The sequence below is a fragment of the Platalea leucorodia genome (genome assembly GCF_965183815.1).
Source record: "Platalea leucorodia genome assembly, chromosome: 1".
Classification (NCBI taxonomy): domain Eukaryota; kingdom Metazoa; phylum Chordata; class Aves; order Pelecaniformes; family Threskiornithidae; genus Platalea; species Platalea leucorodia.
Genome location: NC_138823.1, coordinates 23,105,486 through 23,121,900, shown reverse-complemented (window position 1 = coordinate 23,121,900; position 16,415 = coordinate 23,105,486). Strand labels below are relative to the sequence as shown.

Here is a 16,415-nt window from a genome sequence, read left to right as displayed (position 1 = left end):
TCGGCGTAGCGGAGTCAACCACTTCCCTGGGGAGATTATTCCAATGGTTGACTGTTCTCATTGTGAAAAATTTACCTCTCGTGTCCAACTGGAGTATCCCCGGGAGTAACTTGTACCCATTACCCCTTGTCCTCACCATGTGACTCCTTGTAAAAAGGGAGCCTCCATCTTCTTTGTAGCTCCCCTTTAAGTACAGGTACAAGGTGATGAGGTCACCTCTAAGCCTCCTGTTCTCAAGGCTGAACAAGCCCAGCTCTCTCAGCCTATTCTCATACGGCAGGCTTCCCAGGCCCCTGATCCTCTCGGTGGCCCTTCTCTGGACCCCCTCCAGCCTGTCCACATCTTTTTTGTATAGCAGGGACCAGAACTGAGTGCAGTATTCCAGGTGTGGCCTGACAAGCGCTGAGTAGAGTGCGATGATGACTTCTTTATCTCTGCTGGTGATGCCCTTGTTGATGCAGCCCAGCATCCTATTGGCCTTCTTGGCCGCAGCAGCACTCTGTTCACTCATGTTGAGCTTCCCGTCCACCAGGACCCCCAGGTCCCTTTCCACGGAGCTGCTCTCCAGCCAGGTGGATCCCAGTCTGAGCTGCACTGCTGAGGGAGCTGGGGTTGTTTAGGCTGGAGAAGAGGAGGCTGAGGGGAGACCTTATTGCTCTCTACAACTACCTGAAAGGAGGCTGTAGCAAGGTGGGGGTCAGTCTCTTCTCCCTAGTAACAAGGGATAGGACGAGAGGAAATGGCCTCAAGCTGCACCAGGGGAGGTTTAGGTTGGATATTAGGAAAAACTTCTTCACTGAAAGGGCAGTCAGGCACTGGAACAGGCTGCCCAGGGCAGTGTTTGAGTCTCCATCCCTGGAAGTATTTAAAAGACGGGTAGACGTGGTGCTTGAGGACATGGTTTAGTGGTGGACTTGGCAGTGTTAGGTTAACGGTTGGACTCGATGATCTTAAGGGTCTTTTCCAACCTTAACGATTCTATGATTCTATGATTATGTTTCCCAGGTGCAAGACTTTACACTTGTCTTTGTTAAACTGTATAGCCCACTCTTCCAGCCTATCCAGATCTTCCTGCAGGGTGGCTCTCCCTTCCAGAGAGTCCACTTCCCCACTCAGTTTGGTGTCATCTGCAAACTTCATCAGGCTACACTTGATCCCATTGTCCAGATCGCTTATGAAGATATTGAATAGTGTTGGGCCCAATATCGATCTCTGGGGGACCCCACTTGTGATGGGTTGCCAGTTTGAAAAAGAGCCATTTGCCACCACCCTTTGGGTGTGGCCCATCAGCCAATTCCTCACCCACTGCACAGACCACTTGTCCAGGCCATAATGCATCAGTTTCTCCAGGAGGAGGCCGTGGGGAACCGTATCAAAGGCCTTGGAGAAGTCCAAGTAGACAACATCGACCGCTCGCCCCATGTCAACCGAGCAGGTCACTTTATCATAGGCGGCCACCAGATTTGTCAGGCACGATCTGCCTTTGTGAAGCCATGTTGGCTTTTCCCAATCACATGCTTCATTTGACTCATGATAGCCCCAAGGAGGATCCGTTCAATGACTTTCCCAGGGATTGAGGTAAGACTGATGGGCCTATAATTACCCTGATCCTCCCTTGAGCCCTTCTTGTAGACAGGGGTAACATTGGCCTTCCTGAAGTCCTCTGGGACATTCCCTGATCTCCATGACATCTCAAAGATTATAGAGAGTGGCCCCGCAATGACATCAGCCAGCTCTCTCAACACCCTCGGGTGGATGGCATCAGGGCCCATCGATTTGTAGGGGTCAAGCTCCTGTAATAATTCACATACTGACTCCTTCTTCACTGATGGTGGGTCTATGTTTGGATCCTCCTGGATTTTTATTCCCAATGCCTGGGATCCAACAGTGTTGGTAAAGACAGAGGTGAAGAAGATGTTGAGAACCTCTGCCTTTTCAGCATTGTTGGTGACTGATTCACCTCTACTGTTTAACAGTGGGCCTATGCCATTATATATGTTCTTCTTATAATACGCATGTTACTACACACACACACTTAGATATATGTATATATTCTTATGAGTTGCTGAGTAACAATGCCAATGACTGAAACAAAAGGGCATATGCCACTTTTGCAAAAGTTTTTGTTTCTATGAGTCAGCCACGATACCTTTTCCGTTCCAGCTGAGGAGTATCCAGTGTTGTCTGTTGATTCATTGCTTTAATCCAATAAATAAGGGCTTGAAAAACATATGCTACATGCTTTAGCGAACAGACATCTAGAACAGGAAGAACATCTGAGTGCTCATCGTTGTGAGAACGCATCAAAGACAGTGCGTAGTTCAGGAAATCACCACGTGCTGACATCATTCCCTGACGGGCACTGAGTAAAGTAGCACGTCTAGTGAAAGAAAAGGATTGAATGCAGAGGGATTAGGCATCACAGTAGAATGCAGCCTTTACATATTAGTCTCTATATTTGAAATATGGATGTAAAAAAGAAAACCCACAAAAACAGTGTGATAATAAGAGTAACAATCATAGTTTTATGCTCTACTATAAGCATCTCAGGTGCAGTATATATTATAAACAGTTAATACTCGAGATGAATCTAGTATGTCAGAATAAACCAAGTAGGAGCAACAACACAGGAATTCAACTTAAATCAAAACAGTAACTCCACTGCTGCATTAGAAAATTAGATTCCTAAAATGTCAGTGAAAGTGAACAAGAAGATTTGATTGTAAAACTGGTAATTCATACCGCATGCAGTAATCAAACTGTTTTCATACCTTCTTCCCTCGAGTGTTCTTAAGCTAGCTTCCTCACGGGCTGTCATCCTTTCCCTTCTGGCTGAGTTCTGAGAGGCATGGAGAGGATGATTTGGATGCCCAGGGTCACCAGCAGATGCTAATGCAGAACCGTAACGCAGCTGAGCTTCAGTAGAGTCCATGATACTAACCATCCAATTCCAAGTAGGAATAAGCTTTTCTTCTACGTAATTCTATAGAAAATGAGATTTAATGAGTTTTGCAAACAATAGAAATAGATGATGAGAATGCAATCTCTACATAAGTCTCCACCATGGCTTTTACAGTTACACCTGATTCCCTACAAACAAAGAGGCTGTAAAACCACATTCAAGAATGACCAATGAACAGTTTCCGAAAGCTCTGTTGAGACTGCTGATTTACTGCCGTGGTATGCAGCTCTCATCACTTAATACCTTGGTGTCTGGAAAGCATTCTCACCATCCTCTCTCCCTTCTGGGCATCTCTTCTACTCCTCACCTTATGACCACCCAGCATCTCCCAGGTGCGCACATCCTGGGGATTTTGGTCCAATTCCTGACTCTCTAGTAGCTTTAATGGGCCTCATCCTGCTATGGCATTCACCAGCCGGATCTTTCACCATTCTTCACCCCTTGCAGCTTACTCAGTGAAGATGACAAAGTTAAGACTTGCATAGACAACTATGTCTGCATACAAACCTCTCCTCCTCGTCCAGTCTTTTCTTTTCCAGTTCCCAATACTGGCTCTGGAGCCTGCTTTTCTTGCCATTTGCTAACTCTGTTGACCTGTTAGGTTTTTTTATCTGATAGCAGTCTGCTTTCTTCATTCCTCTACATTCTGGTCTTCAAAAACATCCCTCACACTTCAAGTGTTCTTGTATCCACTCAACTAACAACATGCTGTCTCAACGCCATTTCTGTATCCAAATGAAACTTCCACTGTCAAGCTTTCACATTCTAACACAAATCTCTTACTGCCTCAGCTGGACAGCTCTCCTGGGCACTTGTCTGGCCAAAAGGTAACCTTTGCAAAACATCTCTACTCAGCAGAGACAGTATTTTCCCCCTAAGAATCTCCTGAACAGAAACCAATTTTAGCTTCCTCCATAATAAAACTATGTTCTCTTATTTCTTTCCCTGCATGTATCTCCCAGTGTTTGATTCCAGAATATCCTTGTAATGTTCCTCTCCCAAATCAGAAGCCTTTTTCTTCCATCGCACTGTGAAAATAGAGCCATACAAATACTTTGTGGCTCAATTACAAGTAAACATATTGTCATTTTCACATCCCAGCCCACAGTACTACTAACAGAAAACACCATCACTTGATTTCCTGGGCTACCCTAAGCAGCAGTATTACTCTGACAGTTGATTTTTGTACCAAATTCAGTACAGATTATTTCATTCTATACACTATGCCCACATGCAAGTTGATACATACTTTCTGAACACACTGAAGTTCCTCCTGTGTTGTTAATCTCTGAAACTTCTTTCTGTACATGCCAGATACCAGTCTTCCCTTTCACATATTTTCTCTAAAGATACGTTTTACATATACTTTCAAAAACCAACAGTCAAGAGCACTGTACCAAAAACTATGCACATAACAGGGAAAGGGTGATCACGTCCCTGAAAGAAGGGACAGCAAACAGTACATTTACCTGTACAAATCTTTTATCTCATGTAATTATTTGGCCCTTACTAACTTTTTTCTTTTATAGACTCAACATTTCGCCTCAAAAAGAACACGGCAAAAGATGTCTAGCAGAGATCACTAGTATCTCCAAAGCAGTTAATCCTGACTTAACTATTAATTAGATACCAGTCAGACCTAGTTGGGAAAAAAAAAATCAACTGAAATTCCTTTTTTGAAAGAATGTATGTATATGAAATATGAACAATTTAATGGAATTAGTAACTACAGCTACTTCAGCCTACACTATATCTCATATGAGGAAAGGCTGAGAGAGCTGGGACAGTTTAGACACAAGAAACAAACTCGGGAGGATCTTATCAGTATGTATAAATACCTGATAAAAAGGTATAAAGTATACAGAGCCAGGTTCTTCTCAGTGATATCCAGAGAATGGACAAGAGGCAATAGGTACAAATTGAAATACTTGGAAAGTCTATTTAAACTCAAGAAAAAACTTTTTTTGCTATGAGAATTGTCAAACATTTAACAGGTTGCCCAGAGGAGCTGTGGAGTCTCCATCCTTAGAGATATTAAAAACGTAACTGGACACAGTCCTAAGCAGCCTTCTCTTGTTGACCTTGCAGGGAATTTGGACTAGACAATCTTCAGAGGTCAGTTTCAACCTCAACAATTCTATGATTTTACCTAAAAAAACCCGAACTGTATTGAAATTATGCTTCTCTACAGAGATTTGGATGTTCTTACCTGCAAGTTAACTGCATCTTGATAAGTCAGCTTCACTGCAGCTGGGATCTGGGAGTATACTAAATGATTGTACTTGGGAATCAGACCCATCAGATCAGATATCTGCCGTATCACAATACTGTATGCTCTTGCTAAACTGCTCGCAGATGTCAAATAGCTGCTTGCATTGCTGGCTTCAAGTGCTGCAGCTGCTGCTGCAGCACTCGTACTGATGGTACCACTCCGACGTAGGTTTGATGGATCAATGTAAATCAAGCCCGCTGAACTTGCTAAACATAAAATAAGGTATGACATTAATGAATTTGTTTAACCTTTGCTATGTATTTTCTGTATTGACTGGTATCATGAACGTTTCTAGAAATAAACTTGTAAATATTACTGACATCACAACTGTAACTAGCAAAAAATTACTAGCTACAGTAAGCATACTCATATCTTCTTAAGAACTACAACAGATCCTTCCTTTTGTTAAATTCAAAACCAGAACTGGAACAGTCAAGACAGGTCAAGCACTATCCTTCTAAAACAAATAGATAAGATTTCATCCTTAAGAGAACAAACAAAACCAGAGGAAGGAACAAAGCCAGAGTTAACTGACATTCATGCGTGCATTTTACTCAGACTTGCCTGCTGGGGCTGACGTACTAGAAGGAGCAGTGCTAGTAGTCCTCTGGTTTTGGGTATTACGTACAGCCCATTGCATGGAACGGGGAGCTTGTGCAGCACCATTGGCATGTGAGCTATTTGTGGTTCGTTCCAGAGGCTCATCAAGCATGAAGGTCTCCTGCTCTATGTCATCACTCTGACTGCTGCTGCTATCAGAGTCACTGGAATCATTTGATTGAGAGTCATCTTCAGAAAAAAATGCTGGAACACTGCTAGCTCCTGTTGAGGAAAATAAGCAACAAACAGTAACTGACAACTGCACATCTGTGCATGTATACATTTATCTTGTCAGCGTTGTAAACTTTTCCCATGAAAAGAAACTACATGTACTAAAAAGGTTCAAGTACGGCTACTGAAAATCTTTAATAAATTATCCTTATGACATACTGCTAGTTTTCCACAGGTTTCATGAAAAAGCAGTAAGAATACTTACATTTTAAAAGATAAATTAAGAAAGAATTTGATTTAAAAATTCTTCACTGATTCTGCCCCCAGGCAATGAATTCTAAAAATTATGCTTTCAATCTGGACAGTAGGGCAGTTGCTTTCAAAAAGCCTTAAAAAGATTGGTCATGTTCTGTGTTTTGTTTTAAACCATATCTAACTTCTACACTAAAAATGAGTGAAAACATTTCATTTCACTTCACAAGAGCGCAAGGTAATATCTGGCTAGCACATGCAGAAACTCCGTAAGAGCAAAAAAGATAGGCCACATCTTAGTACACCTCCTTGTCCAGAAAGTCTGTATAGTACCTTACAATGACAGGCAAAGGAAAAGCAAAGGAAAAACGGGAAATGTGGGGAAGGCGGAGGTCGGAGGGAAGAAGCTGGATAAAGAGAAAAAATTAAAGAAAGGGAAAATAAGATTACAAGGGAAAGGTATTTGTTAAAATGTCATAGCCAGGTACTTCTCACTCTGTCCAATCTAGTTGTGAAGTAACTAATTTCTCTAGTATACCTCTGGAGTGCTGGATACAGTCCAGATCCAAAGGCAAAGAATAACATTTTTTAGGTGAAGGCAGTTCTGCCCTTGTTAAGGCCATGTTCAATCACTAACACATTTCTTTTTCCGGTAGAACTTAATCCTAATATCTAAATTTAAACAGCTACATTAAACACAAGATGATGTGGCGTACCTGCTTCTGACCCAGCAGTAGCTGCAGTGACAACACTTCTGCGCCCACTAGCATTGTCCTGATTACTGTGGTTACTCTCACTGTCACTTTCTGTTTCAGCAGCAGCTAGCAAATCCAACTCCATATCACTACCTATAAAAACAAAATACAAAACATCTCATGTTTAGAAAGAGAAAAAAATAGAATGACTGTAGTGACTCATATAAGACACATCAAACAAGACCCAGAGCCTCTTACTATAGCAGAAGTTAAGGGATATGCAGGGAGAGATCATAAAAGCAGTGCAAACATGCAACAATACTTGGAGCATATTTTGTTATTTTCCAGCAATTAGGAACCCCTGACCCTCTCACTCTGTACTGCACATATACGTTCAACATACACACTGAATATTAAGACTTTAAGGATTCAGAATTAGTCACTCAAGCCGAAAGACTCCACAACTCTTCATGCACATGTATGATGACAATAAACCATATGCTGTTTCAAATGAAAATCTAAGGAATACCTGAAAACTTGAAGAAAACCTCTACTTAAAAATACAGGTTCTATTCAAGTTTAAGTTTTGAGAATTAAATGTTCTGAATACTCAGCAAGTAAAATAAACAGATTTCCTGTACTGTAAATGGGTTGACTGGAAACACAAGGCACAGTCCAAAAGAGAAGACAATTTTTTTTTAATCATAGCTTTGGGCCACCTAATCCCAAACTAACTAATATAAGACAAGTCATATCAATGGCAAGAATTTTCATTCATAATGGATTCATTTTGTCTACAAAATATTGAACCGTAATTTAGTATTTTGTGATTGGTTTGAAAACTAACTCACCGTGATTCAGATCCCTTTTGAGAACACATCTACCAAAACCACTATTCCATCATTAGCCACACAGGAGCTAGGCTATTTTTTTAGTCCTTCAAGTAGTTTATGTCAACAACATTTTACAGTAGCAAACACAAAAGGCAAAATAGATATTATTAAGCAAGCATATAACATTTGGGTTTTTTTTTCAATCCTTTGGTACCTTAATATTTTCTCCTCGTGCAGAAAGAGAAAAATAAAAATGTTCATGTACTTGCCTACCGTGAGTTATCTATAATTTTACTAAGCTCCTTTTGTAAGATGCATTGTCTGAAACCCTTGGATTCTCTCTACTCATGCAAGTCTCTCAAATCATTATCACTGGTGACTTCGAAGATGCTCTTTGTTTCTGATGCACAGTTTGCTCATCCAAGCAGTAATGTGCATGATGTACGTTATACATACCATCTTCATCGTGCTCGTCATGCTGTCCTTCTGCTTCAGCATTTTCTTCACCATGTTCTTCCTGTTCATCATGATGGTCTTCTTCACCAGCTACCCCTTCAACCACCTCAACCTGGAAAGAGCATTGTCATTTTATGTTAGAATATCTTCCATATCAGAAATTATTTAGATATTTTCAAAAACTCAGTGCAAGATTTGATTTAAAAACTAATAAACAAAAAAAACCACATCTAAGAAAGATGAGCTCACAATTGAATTGATGTGAACAGAAAATGAACTTACAGCCACAGTAGTTGTACATGGTTGCACAGTCCACAGTGTTGTGGGGAAAAAAAAATCAGGCCCACAAATAAAACACAGCCTTGGGCATTAGATTTTAATGTTGAAAGGGTAAAACTGGCTATAAAACCTAGAATTAGTTTCTAAATATTCAAGAGCTACCATCCTAATAAAAGACCCTCCAGTTCTCTAATAGAACTTACATAACAGCAACCATGTGCTGAAAGACTTAAAAACTCTCTTAACAGGGAGTTACAATATAGCATAAGTTTATATATACAAGAAATGACAGATGTATTTATTAGTATTCTAAATCATGCTGTAATTCTGTCAAATGCAATGCACTTAGCATACTCTGAAATGACTAAATATTGCTGAATACAAAACAACCATTACAAAGCTTTGTTAAAACAAAATGCTTATGGCATGGTAGGACTTCATGAAGTACTACTCAATATCTTTTGCAAATCAGAAGTCTTGATGCATGGATTTCTGGTTCAGATGTTAAAGCATGTGCTAATGCATTAGGTGCCACACTGAGAAGAAGAAAAAAAAAGGAAAAGAAAACTGACCTCTTCCACATCTGCTGAAACGATATCATCTTGTTCTTCATCCCTGCCACGAACTGGTTGTGACTGGCTGATTCGTCTTTGCTGAGGATTCCTTATGATGTAGGATGACTGAGACTGACTAGAACTTTAAAAAAACAAAACAAAACCTAAACAAGTAGATTTCGACCTCTGGACATCACTGAACCTAAATTACTGTAGAAATCTGTCAGTAGGAATGTACTTCTAGAATGCTTGGCCAGAATAAGAAGCCTCACCATACTTCTGTTAATGCAAAGCTAGCAAAACCCCAAAACAAAGCCACCTTTAACAAGTCTTTGAAACAAACAAATAGTGAGCTTTAGACAATTTTACCTGCTAGACTGGTCAGATGATGGTCTGGGTGGCAGAGGCTCCACAGAAAACAGTTCTTCGCTTCCCTGCATGGCATCTATACTAGTGCTAGCAAGAGTAAAGGGTGCTGTAGGACGTGCAATTCCCATCCTGACCGGAATAATTAGAGATTCTGCTACATTGCACAACTCTTCAACAGCATAGGGCAATAATGCCTGGAATACACGTTTACATTTTCCAATTGGCTGTGGAATAAAATTGCTAGGGAAAAAAATATGGAAAAATGAAGGTCAAATACATCTTTTTTTCCAAAAAACTTTATGGAGATTATCAATTTATTTTTTTTTTTTCCCCAAAAAGTCAAGACAATTATCTTTAACTGAAACATACATTCATGTGTGCATAGTAACAATATGCACAGATATTCATGTCAGTTAAAAATATTTATCATTCAATAATTTGAGACTAAGGCTGGATATCTAAATCTATTACTGACAAACAACCATATACTGCAATTTTAACATGTTAAAAAACCCTACTTCCAAAAATCCTAACATTTTAAACAGAAAGGTTCAGTATGAACATGTAAGTTTAACAAGCATTGTATTAAAAAGCTACATGACATACCAGCAGCTATTGCACAATCTTGAGGTTTGCACCTTTCCACACAATGCTGCCTACAGACTGCAAATTAATTCAGATGTTTCTGCCTACTGTTGATTTGTATCAACTCATTAATGAGAGAATGAATATTTAAATTAAAAAAAAAAATAAAAAATAAAAACACCGCAACCAACACACACACACAACCCCTACCACTTACTTTTTCTTTTTGGAGGAAGCCATTTCCACACTAAGAATGACAAACACTCTTGCCACAGAACGCAGGAATCTCATTGTAACAGCAATAGCTTCTTCTCTGCGTCCTGGCGTATACTTGTTTTGTAATTCCTTTACCAGAGTACCCAGCAAAGTATCTAAGAGCTGTAGAAACAGGTCATTACAACCCAATAATGGTGTGTAATTTAGAAGCATGAAACAAGACAGATTAATATTCAAAGGGAGACCACAGTCATAACAGTATAAATTTACAAAACCACAACTAACTTGAAGTTATTTTCAAATTAGTCTCCAAGCATATCACCCAAGGTACACTATAGTATCACATTATTCAGAAAATCTATGTAAAACATGGCTAAGAGTGCTTACCAAAATGTCTGCTGTACACTTGACAATAAGGCAGTGCGTAAAACAGTCCAAGCGAATAGTTCCACTTTGCTGATTAAGGTAAACTTGTTCTTCAGGCAGAAGATGACCTATCCTACTGCTTGCACTAAGACTTGGAAAAAACAAACAGAAAGGAAATAAATTTTATGTAAGTCAGCAGGTCTCAAATACCAGATCAAACTTTACATTGACAACTATGTGTAAATACACACGGGTCTTTATTTTCCTGGGAGCCAAACATGATCATGGACTTCAGTGCATTCCAGTCCTGCAAAACACGTTCCAAAGCAAGCTGGGCAAAACGAGGAGGTTCTAAATCGTGATCAGGCATATCAGAATCTAAAGAGACAAAAAAGCAATATAAGAAAGAGGTACTGAAAAAATGGAATTTGCCAGTTGTTTCACTGAAGCAGCTCTTACCTTCAGGATTTGCAGTTTTACGATTACGATCTTCCCTAATTCTAGGTGGTCTGTACTGGCAGTGTTCCACAGTTTGCCTGGCAACTGTCTGTACTAAAAACAGCAGCAGATGTTCTCCCCTGTAATGAAAAATTTATTAGTGGAGATATGATATACCATATATTCAAAAATAACAAAAATTATTCTGCCCTAGTCATTGCAAATATGAACTTGCCTGCTATTTGGCATGGTAACAAGATTTGTGGTGGTAAGCAGGCGGTAAAGGAGATCAAGGCGAGCAGACTTTTGTCCAGCAATTAGTGTTTTACACTTGCACTTTTCCCAGCAATCACAGTAGGCAGTTGGAGATGTTCGTTTGAGCCTACAAGAAATAGAAAAGGTGAGCTGCAACACTGTTCAATAATACACCAAATATTTTCTACACAGGCTGAGGGTGTTAGTATACACATTAAGATTCCTGCTAGAGTTTTTTGTTTATTATAGTAGCAAGATGCCAAAGCCTAGCTTAAAAGAGAAATGCAGAGTTTATATGTGGCAACGCTTGACATTTGCTATTCTTGTTTCCTACACTGATTTTAAGAGGACAGTTTCACTACAGAGCTTTTCATAGTGCCTTAGTAAAATTCATCCAAGACCATTTATTCTTCCTCTAAACAGCCTCCAGCCAAGAAAGTTAAGTTGGAAATCCTCACAACATGCAGTAAAACCTCAGTAATTTTTACAACGCTGAGAATATCTTTATAGTTGTATCTGTTAGCCTATTGCAGCTAAGATATGAATGCTATAACATTTACACCCTGTGACAGTGGCACAAAACGTCTGCAGCTTCAAAGCTTTGGCCAGGTTGATCAGAGCCATCTTGACTGTTCATTTGACTGCTTTCTCACTTTTCCCTTTATTACCCCTATTGATCTCAGAGATTAATATGCTACACTTCTTTCTGAAAGTTTACAAGAATGATCTGTCATCAGGATTCATTGTCTTCAGAAAACTCCTGGAGGTACCCAAAAAGAAAACATATTATTATTTAGATATATTATTCTTAGAATATTAAGCACTTTGAGGGTGTCAGAATTACTCATTTACTCTAAATTCTACAAAGTGAAAAGTACAAGACTGCTTCAGGTTACTCTTTCAATTCTGACCCATAAAATAAATCTTACAGAGCAGAAGGAAACGGAGATATTTTAAGTATTTTATTAATCTGCTGTTCTCTAATATCTGAACACTTCAGCCAAGGGAAAAAAACTATTAACTGTCAGTAAACAAATGAAACCACAAAATATTGATTTAATTGTAAGAAACAGAACACAATACTTACTTGCAGTCATGTCCTTTGTGACAGACCCTTGCACATTCTGTGCAACAACAAAGAGATTCCAATAGGCCACATGTTCGGCATTCAAATATATCCTAAAAAAAAATTTACCAAAAATATTATGCATAGTTTTCTCTCTACAGCACTTGCAATCTCACAGCATTTCAGGTTACAATAAAATTCCACTTGTTCAAACTGATGCCTTAGCTTAGAAGTAAGTCAATTCTAGAAAGTGAAACTTTGCTGTTAATTAGAATATTCAGTGTTTTCAAAGAGCTGTTTCCATCAAATTTTTTGCCAAAGCTAGCCAGAGGGGAAAGGCCACACCCGTAACAGCCATATTCTGACCAACACAGCCAGCTCTGAGAGTACAAAGCAATTAGGGGAGGCAGTAACTGTACCAGCCTTAAAAGTTACAGTAATTAAAACAATGCAACTTTAATAATTTAAAAATTAGATTAGTAGACTAACACAATACATGGTTGAAACACATTCCTATTTAATTAAAAAGAAAAAAGAAAAAAAGCCTTACTTGGTTAATATGTTCTGCACCAGTCCACGTAAAACTGCATGTATCATTACAACACAAAACATACAAAGGAGAGTCATCTGGATTTGTACCAGAAGGACAAACCATTCCCATAAACACATCATCTTCTTTTTCGCTGGAATTTGCTTCAGCTAAAAGAACAATAGAACACCAGTGTTACAACAACCCCAGAAAAATAACAGAAACCCACCAACAGAACCCGTATTTGACAGACATTTGCCATTACAAAATCCCATACAGAATTAGAAGTATGAATAAAGTTTCTGTCACAGTTTTTTGAGAAAGCTTTCTGCTTGTCACGTTACAGGTATTTCTTATAGAAGCTCCTGCAACTTCCTGCCTGAAAAATGCAACGACCAAATCTTCTGCAGTTTTAAATTCACTGATATTCTAATCCATTCAGTGGATCGCCATTTTGAAGGATTAAAAAATAACGTATGGGTAATATTCTTATAAGGAACACAACACAGTCCTATAGACCTTGTCACACCACAGTTCTAATCTGCTTAAATTTCTGCTGAAGTTCAACTTCACATATTTCTCTTAAACAATTAAATACCAACATCAAAAGAGAATCACAAAACGTGTTTGTATAGAAGTCTTTTCAGGAACAGGATCTAGCTTGGCATGCTGCTTCATCATATTTTTTTTTTCCAATTCAAAGAAAGAAGTTCCAGGTGATACCTTTGTGCTACTGAAAAATAGTACCTTAATCCACTGATGTTTGTAAAGCAATGAAATGCTGAAAAGACCATAAAGAACACAAAAGCAATAACATTAATAGAAATCTATCGTAATATACACACTACAAAAGAGTAAGACATTCCATAATAGCAAGATTTCCAAAACATGCAGTAATATACAGTGTTTTGGAAAGAGGTGTTTACCACCATCACCAGTTGCTCAAGCACATGTAATTTCACACACAAAAAAAAGCACTGTTAATAATGAATCTGCACACATGCCAAACTTTAGAAGGAAATCACACGCTAATAGGTACTGAAACTGGTGTACCTTTAGCAATTTTCTGTGCAGTTTCTAGAATTGTAATTGCAGCAGGATATGCCCGGCCGCTAACTGCTGACATAAATGGTGTCATGCCTCTTGCATCCCTAGGGAAAAAAACAACAGACAAGTTAAAACACACTGAAATTTTGTTGTTATAACAGGGGAGGTAGGAAATAAATATATGAAAACTTAGCACTGCAAATCTTGTGCAAACAGAAAAAACACAGAGTGAATAAGCACTCTTTTATTTGTTTTAATTCTGTGAAATGGACCTAATTTTAAGGGATGGCAGGACACAAATACAGCCAGTATTTTAGCATTCTCCATTTTAACTAATGCACCTTTAAATAACTTTTTTAAAAAGGCTTCTATGTAATAAATTTCAGGTGATATAACATTACAAAGGATAGTGAGAATTCATATGAAAATCCTTACTTAGCTGACAGCAGTTCTCGAAGATAAGGTTGTAAAACAACACTATCACATAGTAATTTCAGTATGAAATGAGCATTTGCCTTCCGATCCTTTGATTCCACTACAGATGGTTCAGTAGAAGGACCTATAATGAGAAAAAAAAAAATTGCAGAAAAACAGTTTTTCCTCAAAAAATTACTACCTACTAAAAGCAAATAATCCAATGTTTCACTGGGGTGATTAATCAGTAGCTTGACTATTCAGTGGTTTGCCAGTGTCAGTAACATTTTACCGAAGTACTGTAACTTTCAGTTCCAAATTACATTCTGAAATACAGACAGGAATCCCAATTTCATACTGATTACCATATTTTTACATATTTGTCATTCCCCGAGTATATAATTTTTACATAAAACACAGCATGGTGCTTCATTTACTTTCTGCACACTCGTGAAATTCTGCTTCAATCCAGTCTTCATCTGATAAGAGGCATTTTCATATGCAGAAAGTCTGCGCAAGCAAAGACAGCTTTTGAGATCATTTTCCTTCTAAAGCATAATCAGACAAGCAGTATGTCCTCACCTGGTATCGTGGAGGTGCTAGGTCCTTGGCCGGTGCCAGTCGCTGCTGTGGTAAGAGATCCCACAGCGGGGGCCAGGATAAAATCAATGTCACCATCTTTCAGTAAACAGAACAGCAGGATGTATATCAATACATAAAAACATCCCTAACAACATGCTCTTTCTGCAATGTCTAACACACTGCAGGTTTTCTGTATTTAATTGGTACTCTTTCGTACAAATGGCCACATTCCTAGATTAGTAATGTAACTCAACATTACAAAACACACTTCACAGAAGTTTGACACCAGCGTTAGAAAGACACATACTGGATTTAAAAACAGCTGTCAAGTCTTCAGTAAACTCTTAAAGCTTCCTCAGTGATGTCTTCCTACCTCAATGACACTAGGTATTTTAGTCTCATGCTGAAATCTAAGCGATTCACCTTAAAAGCCAATGGTTCCCTTATTAAATCTCTCATTTTACAGTCTGATGTGATACGTGAGCAGACTTACCCGGATCCATTGCAGGAGGATCTGGAACCCAGCTGGGAGGAGCTATTGGTGGAGAAACTGGGTCCTGGTGATCACTTGATGAAGCACCAGCTTCATGTCTGCCCAATCCAGCAGCTCTCAAGGATCTTCTCATCATTTCCCTTAATCTCAAACTGAATACGAAACAAAGGTAAAAATACTATCTCATTTTTATTTATAATTAATATTTAAAAGCAGAATTTCACACTGAAAAAGGAAACGAAACTCTTATCATCTCCATTTTTCTTCAGGATAAAGAAGAATGAGCAAAGATGTATTTTTCATTCCTGTACTCCATTTTGTTGCAACAGAATATAATGCCCTTGGAAGAAGAGTCAGCCAGCAACGTTATCAAGACAGATCTGAGCCCAGAACGCATCCCTAGTCACTACAGCACTGCTTCTTGCAGGGAGCAGCAGCCGATGGGCATTATTACCACTATTTGACATTCCTTTAACCGCAAACTCATTGCCAGGGGTGTTAAGCTTGTGGAAGGATTTGCTCTTATTGCTGCTGTTTTTTAAAATCTAACTGCAAGAAGAGGTTAATAGAAGAATAAAAATGGAGCTTGAAAAAAAAAAAAATTTGAAGGAGTTATTTGTTTAAAGTTATTTAACATGGAAGTGCTACTTTACTGAGGACAGTCAGAAAACAACTTCAAGAAATTCTGTATCATCTTACTAGAGGGAAAGGTAGTAGAAATAAGGTAGAAGCCAAAGAACCCAGTGTGATACAAAGAGGTACAAACACAAAGGTGGTTTTGTGGTTTTTTTTAAATGCACTTCCTCTTAAGAGTAATGTCTCCTACAGAATGTGGGAAGGAAGCTTCAACCCTTACCCTTATCTCCCACATGAAAAAGATCATGGTGATGAGGACAGTAGCTTGGGAAGGATAAAGACATCATTTCATGTCAATTGCTTTGACTACAGAGCTAAGTAGAAAAATTGTACTACGCCCTCATC

General features: G+C 38.8%; 1 protein-coding gene across 17 annotated transcripts in view; it reads right to left on the bottom strand.

The window, feature by feature from the left end:
- The window catches only part of UBR5 (ubiquitin protein ligase E3 component n-recognin 5), a 95,086-nt gene that overhangs the window by 16,077 nt on the left and 62,594 nt on the right, over nt 1–16,415 (bottom strand). For 14 of the 17 annotated variants that reach the window (XM_082319020.1, XM_082319031.1, XM_082319023.1 and 11 more), the window contains 19 exons: nt 15,435–15,586; nt 14,942–15,037; nt 14,381–14,504; nt 13,952–14,049; nt 12,920–13,068; nt 12,391–12,482; nt 11,284–11,430; nt 11,070–11,188; nt 10,862–10,988; nt 10,632–10,761; nt 10,246–10,406; nt 9,444–9,683; nt 9,093–9,216; nt 8,242–8,353; nt 6,974–7,105; nt 5,795–6,056; nt 5,172–5,436; nt 2,772–2,983; nt 2,150–2,380 (listed from right to left, as the gene is read on the bottom strand). In XM_082319020.1, coding sequence (XP_082175146.1) covers nt 2,150–2,380; nt 2,772–2,983; nt 5,172–5,436; nt 5,795–6,056; nt 6,974–7,105; nt 8,242–8,353; nt 9,093–9,216; nt 9,444–9,683; nt 10,246–10,406; nt 10,632–10,761; nt 10,862–10,988; nt 11,070–11,188; nt 11,284–11,430; nt 12,391–12,482; nt 12,920–13,068; nt 13,952–14,049; nt 14,381–14,504; nt 14,942–15,037; nt 15,435–15,586 — 2,973 coding nt within the window. The remainder of the gene's footprint in view (nt 1–2,149; nt 2,381–2,771; nt 2,984–5,171; nt 5,437–5,794; nt 6,057–6,973; nt 7,106–8,241; nt 8,354–9,092; nt 9,217–9,443; nt 9,684–10,245; nt 10,407–10,631; nt 10,762–10,861; nt 10,989–11,069; nt 11,189–11,283; nt 11,431–12,390; nt 12,483–12,919; nt 13,069–13,951; nt 14,050–14,380; nt 14,505–14,941; nt 15,038–15,434; nt 15,587–16,415) is intronic. The other 3 variants (XM_082319029.1, XM_082319036.1, XM_082319022.1) reach the window with 3 other exon arrangements.